The sequence below is a fragment of the Hippocampus comes genome, unplaced genomic scaffold (genome assembly GCF_001891065.2).
Source record: "Hippocampus comes isolate QL1 unplaced genomic scaffold, H_comes_QL1_v1.1 scaffold86, whole genome shotgun sequence".
Classification (NCBI taxonomy): domain Eukaryota; kingdom Metazoa; phylum Chordata; class Actinopteri; order Syngnathiformes; family Syngnathidae; genus Hippocampus; species Hippocampus comes.
In genome coordinates, this window is record NW_017805882.1 from 1,650,668 (window position 1) to 1,666,995 (window position 16,328).

The 16,328-nt window shown below is 40.9% G+C and overlaps 2 protein-coding genes across 2 annotated transcripts in view; both read right to left on the minus strand.

The window, feature by feature from the left end:
• cep20 (centrosomal protein 20) overlaps nucleotides 1–179 on the minus strand; it is a 4,971-nt gene extending 4,792 nt beyond the window's left edge. Inside the window, exon 1 of the mRNA XM_019889044.1 lies at nucleotides 95–179. Within this exon, the coding sequence (XP_019744603.1) occupies nucleotides 95–122 (28 nt within the window). The 5' untranslated portion in view covers nucleotides 123–179. The remainder of the gene's footprint in view (nucleotides 1–94) is intronic.
• Nucleotides 180–1,502: 1,323 nt separating this feature from the next.
• Nucleotides 1,503–16,328, minus strand: part of abcc6a (ATP-binding cassette, sub-family C (CFTR/MRP), member 6a) — a 35,844-nt gene continuing 21,018 nt past the window's right edge. Inside the window, exons 8-31 of the mRNA XM_019889504.1 lie at nucleotides 14,685–14,891; nucleotides 13,147–13,324; nucleotides 12,646–12,807; nucleotides 12,467–12,559; nucleotides 11,806–12,009; nucleotides 10,449–10,595; nucleotides 9,513–9,600; nucleotides 8,953–9,022; nucleotides 8,733–8,859; nucleotides 8,460–8,636; nucleotides 8,230–8,397; nucleotides 7,861–8,044; nucleotides 7,410–7,494; nucleotides 7,174–7,291; nucleotides 6,881–7,088; nucleotides 6,441–6,751; nucleotides 6,059–6,258; nucleotides 5,554–5,680; nucleotides 5,193–5,294; nucleotides 4,920–5,066; nucleotides 4,675–4,833; nucleotides 4,364–4,530; nucleotides 4,091–4,285; nucleotides 1,503–2,836 (exon numbers count right to left, since the gene is read on the minus strand). Coding sequence (XP_019745063.1) covers nucleotides 2,728–2,836; nucleotides 4,091–4,285; nucleotides 4,364–4,530; nucleotides 4,675–4,833; nucleotides 4,920–5,066; nucleotides 5,193–5,294; nucleotides 5,554–5,680; nucleotides 6,059–6,258; nucleotides 6,441–6,751; nucleotides 6,881–7,088; nucleotides 7,174–7,291; nucleotides 7,410–7,494; nucleotides 7,861–8,044; nucleotides 8,230–8,397; nucleotides 8,460–8,636; nucleotides 8,733–8,859; nucleotides 8,953–9,022; nucleotides 9,513–9,600; nucleotides 10,449–10,595; nucleotides 11,806–12,009; nucleotides 12,467–12,559; nucleotides 12,646–12,807; nucleotides 13,147–13,324; nucleotides 14,685–14,891 — 3,733 coding nt within the window. The 3' untranslated portion in view covers nucleotides 1,503–2,727. The remainder of the gene's footprint in view (nucleotides 2,837–4,090; nucleotides 4,286–4,363; nucleotides 4,531–4,674; nucleotides 4,834–4,919; nucleotides 5,067–5,192; nucleotides 5,295–5,553; nucleotides 5,681–6,058; nucleotides 6,259–6,440; nucleotides 6,752–6,880; nucleotides 7,089–7,173; nucleotides 7,292–7,409; nucleotides 7,495–7,860; nucleotides 8,045–8,229; nucleotides 8,398–8,459; nucleotides 8,637–8,732; nucleotides 8,860–8,952; nucleotides 9,023–9,512; nucleotides 9,601–10,448; nucleotides 10,596–11,805; nucleotides 12,010–12,466; nucleotides 12,560–12,645; nucleotides 12,808–13,146; nucleotides 13,325–14,684; nucleotides 14,892–16,328) is intronic.

Consider the following 16,328-nt stretch of genomic DNA (forward strand, 5'->3'; position numbering starts at 1 on the left):
TTGTTAGCAGTTGCTCCAAGGAAGGGGCAAAGACTAATCGTATTATTTGCAGGTTTAAATTAAAAGCAACCAAATCATAACAACGCGCACATACCACATTTAAGTTCGGTGATGGTAGCCATTGCAACAGGAGTAAACAAACCACCAGCTTTTCTTCGTGTGTCTGCAATGAGACTAACTCGACGTCTTCCGCCATCTATCGACTGTTATAGTCTAGTGCTACTAAAAGAGAAAAAAACTAAAACGGCAATTGCTCGTTTTCTGTCATTAAGTAGAACAGAAACTTGTGTAAAAGGGTTCTGACACAAGTAGGACTGCTTTCATTCTTTAAGTACCAATAAAACATTGCAGACCTCTGCACAACAGAGTAAAAAAGCAGAGTAAAATTAATTGTTATGAACAGTCATGTACTATATTTATTTTGATAATTTATCACCCTCATCAAAAATATCCATCCATCCATTTTCCTATCCGCTTTATTCTCACAAGGGTCATGGGTCTGCTGGACCCTAGGCCAGCTGTCTTCAGAATCAGAATCAGAATTATCTTTATTGGTCAAGTATGTAGAACACACAAGGAATTTGTCTCTGGTAGAACACGCTGCACTAGTATCATCATAAACAAGGACATGACAAATAAGTAAGGAAGGACATTCCGTAATGTAAGTGTACTGTTGTGTGGTGGTACCACCTAATGACAACTGTGAGACAATGTGCAAAGTATCAAACAGTGCTAAAGTGATCAGTGGTAGAATGCAATACTATGACAGTTGTACAGTTGGTGCAGAAAATCAGTGAACCATTTTAAAGTGACCAGTAGCAGTATTTGTAGTACAACAAGTGTGCGATTATGCAGATGTCCTTGAGCGCTTTAAAGTGTCTGGTGCTGTGCAATATAGATCAGTGACAGTGGTTCATGTTAGTACAGAGCTGGAGCTACAATGATTATAACGGTAATGCTGTTCCACAGGACAGTAGGCAGGAACACCTTAAACTGGTTGACAGCCAATCGCAGGGCACATAGACAAAGAACCATTCGCGGTCACACTCACACCTAGGAACAATTTAGAGTGTTCCATTAAGATGACATGCATGTTTTTAGAATGTGGGAGGAAACCGGAGGAAAACCCACACAGGCACGGGGTGAACATGCAAACTCCACACAGGAAGGCCAGAGCCGGAGTCGAACCCTGCACCTCTGCACTCTGAGGCGAAGATGCTAACCAGTCGATCACAGGGACTAAAGGTACAGTATTTGTTGTTAAATGCCTGAAGTAAAAATAAAAAAAATGTCGAATAAATACTAGTAAAGTGCAGATACCTTAAAAATCCATTTAAGTACAGACTCCCCACGATTGCTAATTATTATACAGTAAATTAGCATGACAGACTTTCAGAGTAATGCTAAAAAGCCTCCTGCCATTATATTTCCTTTCCTTGATGATTCATTGTTTTAATGAAGTTATTGATATTCTTTAACAAATATTAAGTGCAACACACTCATACTGTTGAATCAAATACATGTTTATTATTCAGCACAATGCATACAACAATACAATAATCGTAATTAGTCAGTGAAAAATGAAAACAGCTTGTTATAAAAACTATAAATATAATACAATCCTCTGTATTGTAAGGACAGGTTTTTGAAATACCACATAAATAAACTATATGGTTTCTCTTTGAAAAGATTGTCTAAACCAGTAAGACAAAAACAGCATCCTGACTTTTCTCCGCGAAAAGCTCATAATTCTTTGAATCAAGGATCAAGGTCGTTGAGGACTATCTACACTGTACCGTCAGCAAAAAAAAAAAAAAAAAAAAAAAAAAAGATAGAACAATAGTGAAATCTCTCTACACACATACAGTATATATATGTATGGCCTGAGTTGTGCGGTGGTGGAGAGAAATTCACTCACCAAGATTTATTACCATTGTTGAGAAGAGACATTCTCTTCATTCAATGTGGGTTTTCACATATAGGCATCAGGTTAAATCTGACCAACAAAATTTCTTTGGACTTTATGTGTTTACTTTGACAGAAATAAACAACTGCCTGCGCAATGACTTGGCTCACCCAATTGTTTTCCTCCTATTCTCTGACATAAAAATAATCTAAATTGGCTACTTCAAACTCATTTCTGAAGGCTCTGAAAACCTCAAATCCCTCACATTCGCAAGGTTGAACCCTCCAGTTGGTCAGTATGTCAGAGTCATTTCTGTCCTCGTTCTTGAAAAACAAAGCAGTATATAAATGCACATGACCTCTTTTTGGCATTCAAGGCAAAACTTGTGCAAGTAAACATCAACATCAAAGCCTGAGAAAACATTAAATATGTGTCATGTGCTTAATGACACGTCAATAATACTGCTCCCATTAACAACAAGAATAACAATCCATATAAATTGTGGTTCTCTCTCATTCCAGGCTTCGCCTTAAGCCTTAAATAGAATGAACTCTTTGCATCCATTATTTATCCCTTGCACGCTCCCAGCAATCCACTGTAGCTTCATTTAGAGGTTGATCATCTGAGTTTTTTTTCCCTGATTCAGGACAGCATGTCCATATGTTGTCAGAAACCTGGGACTATATTGGTAGCATCTCTGGACCCTCATTGACAATGCCCTCAGTTGAGCTGCCACAAAGCTTGGAAGGACCAATTCAACTTTTGTTGAAAAGCCATGGGGAAAAAAAAAGGTGCCGAGTTTGCACACAAGCACCATGGTCCTAGACTAGCCCAGCTTCCCGGCACATGCGGAAGAACTGTCCCTGCTGTGCAATCAGGTTGGTTGGAGAATCCATCTCAGAGATGTGGCCTCGGTCCATAACAATCACTCTGTACAACACAGCAAGAAGAGGAAACGCTTTAAGTGTCACCACCATTTACATTTACTGCCCAAATGATATATTGTAATAAACCTTTATTAATTTTATGATTTTATTTATTGAACAGCAGCAGAATCAGGACTCCACATTCAGAAACAAGAAAAAAAAGAACAATGTACACTAAGATTGACTTGTTAGAGAGCACAAAGTGGAACAAACAATGACAATTTTTTTTTTTGCTGCTATTTGCTGCTGTGACTAAATTATTTGTATGGAATGAATAGAAATCCCCCCCCCCCCCCAAAATGCTGTCCCAGCCCCCTGCGCCGTACCGCCGTACTTTCATTACATTTTGACAAAAGGTAAATTATGTAATCAAGACCACTCTGTCCTGCTTTTGTGATCAGTTACAGTTACCTGACAGCTTAAGTTTACTAACTCACATTTATCACAATTTTTAAAAATATTTTTTCTCACCAACTAAACTGTATGAATTAGAGGATTTTCTGGGTATCTATTTATAGTGCCCTTAAACTTTTCTTGAGGATTAATATCGAACAAGTGATTCATCCAAACATTGAGAACATCAATCAAAATTTAATATAGTTTACCATCTCACCTGTTTCCTCTTGACATATCTTTATTGTAGTTTGAACACTTCCAAAACTATATTTAAAGAATATTTGTCTTATTCGTATTCCTCGTTAGCTGGTCTAAACTCATAAACGCATAGCCATGAACCTTTTGTTTCATTATGCTGCATGCTAAAATGCTAACTGCTTAGCATTTTTTTTTAATTTAACACCTGTTTTTGATACAAGAAATTTAAGTTTAAGTTTAAATATGTATTTATTTAAAGTTGTTCCCGCTGAAAATATTTCTATGCAATAAAATACAGTTTGCTGCAATGCACAATGTGAATTTAAGAAATCAAACGGTTGATTTCATTAAAAAAAAAAAAGTAAAAATTTTGTTTTGCTCAATACACAATTATTGAATAGAATTTTCAGTAGGATATTCAAATGCTGAAATATTCGATAGCTGCAGCCCTATATTCAACATCCCTCATTATGCAGTATGGTCGTATTTTTATTGGTGAATAAAACCTTTGCTTCAGGTCCCTGGGGTTAATTTTGTGAAAATTAGTAAATGTCGCAGGCCTCTAAAAAAATGATTGTTGGATTGTAATTTGTTCATTCCCGATGGAGAAGATGTTAACAAAATGTGTATTCTGCTTTCATTCTCCATGAAATTGATAGCATACCTTGTGTAATCCATGATAGTGTTAAGGCGATGAGCGATGGTAAGGACAGTGCAGTCTTCAAACTGGGTGCGAATTGTGGATTGGATCAGAGTGTCAGTTTCCAGGTCCACAGCAGCTGTTGCCTCATCCAAAACCAAGATTTTGGTTTTCCTCAGCAAGGCTCTTGCAAGGCAGACCAGTTGGCGCTGACCCAAGCTACACAGATGATAACGATTTGGAGAAGGTAAGAACACATATTAACTGGGTTATGCAACATGTAACATTCACGTGTACCTGAGGTTTTCTCCTCCTTCTGAGCATTCATGGTTGAGTTTATCAGGAAGGTTGGACACAAAGTTCTTGAGGTGAGCAAGCTCTAATGAACTCCAGACTTCTTCATCGGTGTAAGTGTCAAACGGATCAAGGTTCATCCGGAGGGAGCCCGAGAACAGCACAGGGTCCTGAAAAAAGACCCACAGATAATTTTGGTCACAGATCATATCAATTTGTGATTATTCCTTTCATATAGTGTCACCGTATTTGATGTTTAGTCAACAGTTTATGTGCGGGAAGCCAGAGCTCAATTTCAATTGTTAATAACTTACCTGGGGAATGATAGTTATGCGTGACCGAAGATCATGGAGTCCAATGTTGGCTATGTCGACTCCATCAATAAAGATCTTTCCCTTTGCTGCTTCTAAGATTCTAAATATTCCCAGGGCAAGTGAGGACTTCCCAGCTCCCGTCCTTCCCACAATGCCCACCTGGAAGACATTAGAGAGGTTTAGTGTCTCACAAAGTCCCATACAAGCTTCTTTAGGTAAAGATCACATGATTTAAAATGACTCACCTTCTCTCTTTCATGAATCTGCAAGGTAATGCCTTTCAAAGCCAACTCCAGGCCTTTGCGGTACTGTAACCCGTAGTCCTGGAACTCTATCGTGCCTGTCTGGGGCCAAGACAGAGGCAACGAACTGTCTTCTATACTCCAGCTGGCCTGTATGATGTGAAGAGAATGAAATAAGTCACTGTGTGTGGTGCATAATTTCATTTTTGAAAGAAAAAAAAAAGACATAAACAAAAGCCATTTTGAAGAAAGTGCATGTGTGGTGGAAACGCTGACCTCTTTCGCAGTGTCAGCATACTCATTTACTCTTTCCACAGAAACAATGTTGTTTTCCACATCAGTCCACGATCTAACAATCCAACTCAGGATTGCAGTCACCTGCAAAACGCAGCACAATAAGATCGGTTTATTATCATTACAACTAACAAGCATTCACTGATTCTGAAAATGAACATGCAGTATTAGCCTTACAGGTATATGGTCATTACGTTTTTGGTAAAACAAAAATTCCGAGTGGCTGTCCTAAGGCTTTAATTTAACAGTGAGCATATTTCATCCGTAATTTCCACTTGCTGCTCGACGTCTGTGGTTTATGAAAATATTATGAAGACAGTGCAGCAGAAGCAAAGCCTCGTACCTGGAGGGAATGGGACACAGCCAATCCCACAATGCCGGGACTCAGGGTGTCCCTCCCCATTACGGACAGAATAGCAGCTGCTAACACCACTCCATTACCAACAAACTCCAAATTGACTGCCAGCCATCTGTGGATGAAACACAAATTGAATTGTCCTCATTGACTAACTATGAAACTATAACCGAGGTATGCTTCAAATAGTTTTAGCCCTAAGTATTACTCAAAAGACAACAAGGATTTACTGCACAGCAGCAAAGGGGTATTTTGGGTGTGAGTCCAAGCTCTACTTTTCCTGGTCTTGTTTCTTGTGAAATAAATTTCCCCCAAAAAGCAATTTATATTCTGGAGTGACTTATATCCATATTTTTTCTTCTTCATGATGCATTTTTTGACTAGTGTGACTTATGCTGTGGAGCAACTTATAGTCTGAAACATGTGGCAGTCATTGTACTTCCTAAACAATTTTTACAAGAGACAGCACATTATATTCAGGACTGATACTGACCGGGTGGCGACAAATCGGGGGAAGTAGGAGGTCTGGTTGAAATCTACCCTGTCGTTGGCCTGCAGAATGAACCGAGATTGATCGCCAAAGGCCCGGATGACACTGGCGCCCTGGACCGTCTCATTGAAGTGGGTGTAGATGGGGGAGCGGCTCACAGCTTCTAGCCTCCGCAGCTGACAGGATGTGGCAACGTAGAAGCTCTGCAGCCCACAGGGGGAAAATGAAACATATTAATAACAGCATCAAGAAAGGGCGCTTGGGGGTTCCCCAGAATTCACAGTGAACTTGTGCAATCAGCTTTTCTATAACATGGTAAAATGGCTCAGTCATGTGAAAACTCAAAATCCTGAGTTGGGAGTTGAAATTTGGGATGGGACGTTACCTGCACAAAGGCGTAGAGAAATGCGAGAGGCAAGATGATCACAGCGGCAAAGGGTGTTGCCATGAGCACAATGATGCACACCTCCATGAGTTTAAAGACATAGCTCAGCATCATCTTCAGGCCCTCGGGCACCATGCAATCAATGGCGTCAATTTCTTTGGCAAAGCGGTTGAGCAAGTTGCCGCTGGGCGTGCATTCAAAGAAAGACATAGGTGAATGCAACACATTGAGTAGTAGGTCCATGTGCAAGTGGCGGGAGGCTATGATGCCGCAGATGGAGATAGCTACAGTGGTGCCAAAGACCGCAATGCCTGAGGAGACAAAAAAAGATGCTTGGTTATGTTTACTACAGAACATTGCTTCCACAGTACAAAACAATAAAATAAAAACGGAAATAACAGGATTTTTTTTAGATTTTCAGTCAAGTAATGGGACATTACCTTGAACAAAGCCCAGTGCTCCAAAGACAGACAGTTTCAGGTCGGCATCAATCTGGGTACCGTTAACTATTGGGTCATCAGCCCACATGCTTAGCCAATAGTTGTAGGCCAGCGAGGCTCCCTGCTGAAATGCGTACAGGAAGACAATTGGAATGATGATGGCCAGGCCTATTGTCTTAAAATACTTTTGGTACATCTCCAGCCTCACCTGTAATGGGGGGAGGGGAAAAATCATCAGTCAACATTTTTTTTTTTTTTTTTAAAGGAATCTTTGAATTATTAACCAGTCTTACTCGTCCAGTGTGGGCCTTATCAACCTCTGTGAGCTTGCCAAGCTCCTCAGGAACCTGTTCCTGCTCTGTTTCAGACACAGGCTCCATATTCTGCAAGTTTGTATTTGTTGTGTCACCCCTGGGCCGAAAAAGGAGAGAGCAGAAGTCAGTTTCATTAAATTTAATAAGAGCCTTGCTTTGATTGTGTCAAAGCAAGATCGCAGTCCTGTAGTTTTAGGGTGCTCAGATTTTCCTACCCAATAAGCTGCTCCTGAGACAAGTCTCTGGAGAATGGCATGAAATCAACCATGCTCAGGCGAGCATTGGACCTCCTTGAGCCAGCTACGAGAAAGTCATGTTTTGCATTATTATAGGTTACAGTATTTGTGCTATTACATGCTGATCAGCCACAATGTGAAGACCGCTTGAGCATTCTAATGGGATTCAAAAACTATATTTCAAAAACACCATTGCAAAGATGATAATGCTCAGTTTTGATTGAAACCACTGAATTAATATAAAATGGTTCATTATTGTGGGTGTAGTTTACAGCTGTCGAACTGCACTTCATCATACTGAGAGCTGATATCTTAACTCCCTCATAAAGCTAAACTGCATGTTTTTCAAGTCAAACAGTACATAAATTGCTTTTTTAGGCTTTACAGAAAGACACATTTCAAATATTTAGAAGATGGCTAGACTCGTCACCTCTTTGTATGGCGCTTTCTTTACGGTCGGTGCTAGCAAACGTGTGGATGAAATCTGCAAAGGCGCCGCGGCGGCTGAGGAGTTCTTGGTAAGATCCGCTCTCTGTGATTTCTCCGTTTACGAGGACAAGGATGAGGTCAGCTTGTGGCAAGAAGCTCGTCCCATGGGTCACCAGGATACGGGTCTGGAGAGCCACAGAAGTGAGAGAAATTGGATGAGTCCAACAGTACACTGTGGCTGTCTGAAGACTAAATGCTGCCAAAGTGGCGGTTTTTGTTTTGTTAGAACAACAATGAAGGCCACATTCTTGTTCGTGGTTGAGGTGTCATGAAACCACAATCTCTCTGCGGGAACTCAGTTGCACTCTACCTTGTCTCTAAGCACTCCTTTGGGTCCGATGACTTTGTCAAAGATGTGCTGACCGACGTGTGCGTCAACAGCAGAAAGTGGGTCATCCAGCAGGTACACATCTGCCTTTCGATAGACAGCTCTGGCCAAGCTCACTCTCTGCTTCTGTCCACCTGAGAGGTTTAGCCCCTGTAAGGGAGGACTGTGAGGCAACGCTCATCGAAATTAAGAGTACAATAAATCATCTTTACCTTCTCTCCAATTTCTGTTGCATCTCCAGCAGGTAGGATGTTAAGGTCAGGCAGCAGGGCGCAGGCCTCCAACACACGGTGGTACCACGTCTTCAGCTTTTCACGGCCGAAAATTATATTGTCTTGGACTGTGGCATTTTGTATCCAGGCTTGCTGGGGCACATATGCTGTAGAACCCTTCAAAGAGACATATCAGAGAGAAGCTCAAGGCATTAACATATTTACAGATACAAACACAGTGAGGGCTTGACTGTGGAGAATACTGTGTCATACCTTCACAGCGACACGGCCGCTTCTCTTCTCTGTTTCTCCAAGCATGGCAGACAATAAAGATGACTTTCCGCTGCCCACATGTCCAACCACAGCCACAAGCGAACCCCGCGGCACTTGGATGGAGATTCTGTAAATAGCAACAACAAATGTCCTGTTTGTCAATCCTGAGCCTCTTATGGATTTAGTCTTTTTTTTAATTAGCCATGTTGATAGCTCTTACTTTTTCAGACATGGAGGGCCCTCCGCAGACCAGCTAAAAGTTCCATTTTCAATCAGCACGTCTTCCCCGTCTAAGCAGAAACAAATAAAAAGCGCAATAAAACGCTGAATACCTGTCATGATCTTTAATCCCAAATACCAAATAAAATGTTTACAGAAATGTCCCTTCAAGAGATTCATCAATTGTCTCTCAGGCTGTAATTAGAGGTAGATTTACTTCAGCGTACGAATTACAGACTGTGTGAGCGAGTGTTGACAGATGTGAGACAGAAAAGTGGAGCATGTTTGTCTAATTTGTCTCACCATAAATCAAACGTTTGAAATCTTGTGCTGATTTATGGTCGACCACTAAATGGGAGCATCCTGTCATTACTTTGTCTGTCTGTCATCCTGGAGGCCCAGGAGGTGACAGTGCACACCATTTATGTCAAACTGTTGTACTCAACATAACACAAACAACTAAATCTTGCGGCATGCCCACATTTATTATGACAGTTTTTACAAGGAAAATAGCAGTTCATTCATCCAATTTAATCATTCAAACGTAGGTGGGGTTCTTACCAGAACCCAATGAGGCCTTTAAGACATTGTCCTCTTTGAGTTCCTCTGAGCACAGATATTTTCCCAGACGTTTTAGTGAAACCACAGCCTGGAACGGAGAAAATAGTTTATCCTTTGGCATACACGGGCCGGCCACAACATTATGATCTCTTGTAAAATCCTATGAGATCTAATAGAGCTGTTTCAAGGTTTTGAATGGCTCTGGCGGAGATGTTTTAATTTAGCTAGAGATGTTTAAAAAGTTCAGGGGTGCTTTTGCAGCAAGCAAACAAATAAACAAACAACAAAACTAATGGGCTGGAGACCAGTTTGGGGTGACTTCACCTTTCACCCAAAGTCAGCTAGGCTCCAGCATGATATGCTAGGCTGCTGCATAAGGAACAAAGAGAGGGCCAACAACGGAGCTCTGCGTAATACTACATGGAAAGATTACATGATCAGATTTGTGGTCACCAAGACAAACTGAAAATGATCGATTGATGAGGTAGGAGGAAACCAGTTAAGAGCATAATTATTCAGCAATTTTGTTTTACGCTACTTGCCTTCAGATTTGAGTCTTTTCTGCATTTTTCCCGGGTACCTTTGCCTTACCAGAGGCTGTCTCAATTTTGTATGAATTAAGTTATATCATCCAAAATTTGTATCGCAGACCAATTGAAATTATTGACACAGTGACCGAGAAGGGATTTGATAATTGTAGTCGGACTGTTGTCTGGCAATGTATCTGTTGATAAAAATCATTCAACATGCTTTGATTCAAAAAAGTGTAATTTGATGATTTAGATGTAGCCACATGTTGAGTTAATATAGACATATTGTAGAGAATACATCCACAATTAAAAAAAGCAGAGTGTTAAATTAATAACTCAGTAGTTTATTTATGAAAGCATTATGGGAGCCTAAAAACAATGATCTTAACAATAATATTATGCCTACCTGCATGGTTGTGCTTATTGCAAATGGAAGCTGGCTTAGTGGGGTCTTCAGAATGTTGATAAGTGCCATTGAAACAAACACTTTCTGCGCATCCAGGATGTTTTTGTCATCAAGCATTACGTAGACTCCAAACATCGCAAAAGCAATCTGGAGGACGGCAACACATTCGATTTAAAAAATGTAGTTGCAGTATTTTTGTTTCATCGTGAGCAGAAAATCAAACCACTCACTAACAGTCCATCAAAGATACAAAGGTAATGTCCAATAACATAAATACGCAAATAATAAACATTTGTAGGCATGTGTGGAAAATAAAAAGGAACACGATGGTGTCAGTAGGCTTGGTCAAAAATCTATGCTGCGGATAGTTCATTAATTTAAACAGGTGGGAATTACGTCAGTATTTCAGGCTGACCCATGAGAGCCTAGTCCGTCCCTTGTTGGCGACAGCCAATTGGCATTTCATGGCGGTCTGTGAGACTGAAAAGTACACAATTTTGTTTCTTTTTTTTTTTTTTTTTTGTATTTGGCTGCCTGTCACGAGTACGGCACCTAAACTAAAAAGAAAAAGGTTTTACAGCGCGCCACGCCCCTGTTAATTTCTGAACGCAGCCTATGTTTTAAACCAATCAGCAACTTGTGCTTGAACTGTTTCCATCTGTACTCTATGAATGCCCTGGGATCGGGCCCTCCTTTTTTGGGGCACTCCAAAAAACTGAACGGCACATTTGAACAATGCGCTCAATGCGTATTTCCGAAAGCACCCACAATTTGGGAACGGGGATTTGGGGTGTGAGTCCGAACTCTGCTATTCTTGGTCTTGGTTTTTGTAAAATAAATTTCCCGCAGAAATATGTAACTTATACTCCAGAGTGACTTATAGAAAGATATAGGGTGTGTATATTTAATGATAGGGCAGCATGGTGGTCCAGTGGTTAGCGCGTCGACCTCACAGTGCAGAGGTACTGGGTTCAATTCCAGCTCCGGCCTCCTTGTGTGGAGTTTGCATGTTCTCCACCGGGGCCTGTGTGGGTTTTCTCCGGGTCCTCCGGTTTCCTCCCACATTCCAAAAAAACATGCATGGCAGGCTGATTGCACACTCTAAATTGTCCCTAGGTGTGAGTGTGATCATGGATTGTTTGTCTGTGTGTGCCCTGCGATTGGCTGGCAACCGGTTCAGGGTGTCCCCTGCCTACTGCCCGAAGACGGCTGGGATAGGCTCCAGCACCCCCCGCGACCCTTATGAGGATAAGCGGATCGGAAAATGGATGGATGGATGGATATTTAATGATGGCTTTTGTGTTTTTGCGGTGCTTTGTTGACAAAAAAATCATTCTGTTGAGTCCAATGCTCTTACCATGAAAGAAGAGGAATTGAAAGATGCAATGGAGATAGAATAAAGGATCTGGGACTTCTTCAGGGCCTTTAGCTCTTTTTCTCTATAACCCAAGACCTGCTCCAGGAAGGCCTTCTCCCAGGCGTAGAACTTCAGAATCTTTATCCCATTCAAGATCTCGTTCATTAGTTTGATTCGGCCATCCATGAACTTCATTTGAATCTCCTGTTAACCACAAAAAAAAAAAAAAAAAAAAGGGCAGAAAAATCCAAAGAATCTTTGTGAGCATGGATCTGTTGTCACAGTTGGGTGTCACAGGTTTTTCTGAATATAATTAAATTTATGAATGTTGTAATAATTCATGACAAGTCTCCAATCAAGTGCCAGAAATGTGGTCACAATCTGATGCTGGTTTTCCTAAATTACGACTTCTAGCTCTTAAAACCACATGTCTCAGAGAAATGCAAAGTCGTGTATGACTGCACTTTCCAGTCATTGTTGTCGTCACGGTATAAGGGGTGGACTGGCAAAAGACAAGACAAAGTGGCCCCAAACCCACATGACTCCTCAGCTACTATCTAAACCAGCTGCGACAATCTGGACCCAACATGCAACACTAGAGCTGCTCTGGAAGAAAAGAAGAAAGATTCCTATTTTATTATTATTCAAATTATAATTTTACCTGCAGCTTGCTTCTTTTCTTTGCTATCAGTCCATTCAGTGGGAAAATGAGGATGACCGTGGCAATTCCTGCCAAAGCTGATGGTCCAAGGTGCTGCCAAAAGGAAGGTAAACAATGGTTAGTAGTAGTAAAAGTTTCAGTCCGACAAACCAGACACATAACATTCTACATTCACATACTTGCCACAGGAAGAAAAGACAAAGGGCAATTTCAATAGGGGCCAGCCAGACAGCGTTGAAGTAGACAACAAAATCCATGAGCTTCTGAGTATCTGCTGAAACCAGATTGACAATTTCTCCAACAGTGCAGGTCCTCCTGGCAGCGCTGTTGATCACCAAAGACTGCATTGACAACAAAAGAGACATTATTGTTAAATACACTGTCATACAGGTACATTTTTAAAGTAAAGATTTATGCTGATTTAAGGATGTGAATGGTACCCTCCATGGACAAGTGTCTTGGTAAAAATCTGTTGCAAATGAATGAATGAACGGGGTTGGGCTAGACATCTTGACCGCACATCACATTGAATGCTAAGTCTTCATTTGGGCAACACGACGCACAGTGCAAATATCTTTGTCCAGATAGTGTACAGTGTGCACTGTGACCTTTTCGTTACAGTACCTAGAAATCTGTCTTAATCTGGTTTAAAGTTGTGGATAAGGATATACAATGCTCACCTTCCTGTAAACCAGGCCCATAACAGCTGTCTTGACCCTCATTCCCACTGTGAAGCAAGTGTACATGTACTGATGGTTGAAGAGGGACTGAAGGCATGAGAGCAGGAACATGAGAGTGGCGTAGAAGTAGCCCTTCCACAATGGCGCTTCCTCATCTCTCATAAAGCCCAGGAGAAGACTGAAAACAGAGAGAAAAGTACAACGGGATGGCTCTAAAGCAGAATTTGCACATTTGCACGCACATCTTACAAAAATCAAAAAGGAAGGAATACGGTTTCACTATCAACATGATTCTGATTCAGACCTTCATGTGACTAGTGATTGTCACACAAATTCACTTCAATTCAATTAAAACAAAGCGGCTTTGTTTGCGCAACATTGCTCAGCCTGCAGCCAGCCTGCCCTCACACCATGCCAGCAACTGTCTTATTGTGGTCTGTCTGTGTCTGTGCCACTCCGAGACCTATGCTGTGTAAGTTACTGAGGCAAAAGGGCTGTGGTTTCGTCTACTTCTTGCTTACAAATCCATGACCCTAATTAACACTTCAAATAATTCCGTCTTTGTGCCTCAAAAACAACATTCCAGTCCCACCACTGGAACAGTACGGTCAGAGGGGGCCTTGACTTGTTTTCATTGTTGCCAGATTGCGGAGTTTTGTTTAGTTGTCTTTGACACAAATAGCTATAAAACACAACGATGACATTGGTATCCGGGATAAAATACAGCAATTATTTATATCCGAGTTTAAATTTGAACGTGATATTTTTTGCTCGCTGTATTTTTTAAATTATCATAACAAGGACATCTCTTTCTATCCAATTGAATCCCATCCAGGTAGGTTCAATCCAACTTGCGGTTTGGAGATTTTAGCAGCTGCTTTACGCAGCACAGTGAACTCGGTGTCACTGGGTTTGTGGGACGCAGGCACTGGAAATGTGTCTCAACAGCACTAAGTCAACAGTTTCTATTGCTAAATATAATGACTTACATAATTGCAACATTCCGCAAACCTTATTTTTGTTTTTTAACAAAGACGTGCTCCTCTATGTTGGACAGTGAGTTAACAACATCTCCACAACAGATTATTATTATTTTTTGTAATCCTGGAGGCCCCAATGTCAAAGAGCATTAACTTTGTTAAGATACACTGACATATGGACAAAAGTAATTGGACACACCTCTGAATCAAAATTACTTAAATAATCAATCTCTGTTGCTACTTTTGTGAGAACATCCCGGTGCACAACGAAAGGTCCATAAAGGTATGCTTGGATGCGTTTGTCGTGAAAGAATGTTCAAGTTCTAACCTCATCCTCATCAAACACCTTTGAAATAGGAGAGATTGTAAAACAGGCCACCCCTTGTAAATGTTACGAGATGAATTGATGGACAGAAAAATGCCACGGACAAACTATAAAACCATGTGCAAATTCAGTGTTCCCGCATGTGTATATCCAGGTGTCCAAATCCTGTACTTTGATCCATATAGTCTATTCCAAAGTTCTCATGTAAGAGAAACTGCTGTGCTTTGTCTTACCTCAACACCTGGGGAATAGCGAACATGAAGGCATCATGCAATATGATACACATGGTTCCAGTAAGGAAGTATGGACCAAATTTGCGTGCCAGAGTTCTTAGCAGAAAGAAGCCAGAGCTCTGTTCTTTGTGAAGCTTCCTGAGGAGCTGAGCTTGGTCCGGCAACCTGCTCCCCAGTGCCACACCTGATGTCAAGGCCTTTTCCTGCCTGTCATAGAGATGAAAAACATAGTTACACACATAACCTCTGTTGCTGGGGCCCAGTATTAATATCTGTTATAGAGCAAATTGGCTCCATCTTTATTTATTGGACAGGATGAATGTAATCTTAGCACAGCCATACTTTGCTGGACCACTAATTCCAAATGGGTCAAGTTAACAGTTGTCTCTTTTAAAAATTAGAAAGATTCCTTTATTTAAGAAATTGCTCTTCAAGTTACAGTGTGTAAAATGCACCTGCCATCAAGTGATGAATTACCAGAATGAAAGTTCAAAGTGCATGCATTTTGAAGCGCCTCAGAGAGACCACACTTTGCAAGCTTACTACCATTTTCTTCAGCACACGTGAAAGCAAAATGTCATGGCAAACGACTTCTAGTGTTCTCTTAAGTGACAAAGTAAGTGCATTGGATTTGCTACACATGCTGTAGTCATTGACCCAGCAAATTTGTGATCGGGAGATTTATTTTCTCACTTGCTTATTAAAAATTTATTGTGATATTACAAGGAACTACTGCTTACACTAATGCCAGGGGCTAATTACGTCCACCAAACCAAGCTACAGAGAACACATGCTGAGTCGTATTAGTGTTTTATAACACATTTGGACTTTCAGGTGTATCGCGACAAATGCCTTTCCCTTTTGGAGATGAGGAGAGGGTAGAAGCGCAAAAGGCTCACTGAATAGAAATCTCAGAAAACTTGGCTGCACGCAATAAGGAAAACGGCTTTGAAAATGCATTGAGGAACTACGCTCGCTAAGTATGTCTCCTTTGGGTATACGTAGCAGACCGATGGCAGTGAAACAATTAGAAGTGCGTTTTACACAATGACGGAAAATTGACAAAACAAGAATTGCTACACTGTCCCTTTCAAATTGATGAGCATTGTCTGTCGCTTTTGCCTGCAAACTGGATTTATCTAATCATTGGCATAATGCGGGGGTCGGCAACACGCGGCTCCAGAGGCGCATGCGGCTCTTTAGCGACATCTAGTGGCTCCCTGGAACTTTATAAAAATGTTTGAAAATGGAAAAAGATTTTGATAGTAGGCTAATATAGCTCAAATAGATATAGATACATGTTACAGCTCCGAAAAAGGAGAGCTGTGGTGTCGGTTTTTTTAAACCTACACTTTATTTATGCTTTTAACAGTCTCCACAAACACACACACACACACACACACACACACACACACACACACACACACACACACACACACACGTGAGTCTGACTCCTGCCTTCTCTCCTTGTTCACTCGAGAGGCGTTCAAAGACAGCCTCAGAAAAACGGAAATTAATGATCACTTCACTGACACTAAGAAAAGCGAAAAAAATACACCAAAACAAAAAAATCAAGCGAGGAAATTACAAAATAAATTCTATGGGGGCGTTTGTGAACACACAACGAAGGAATGAATAACAAAC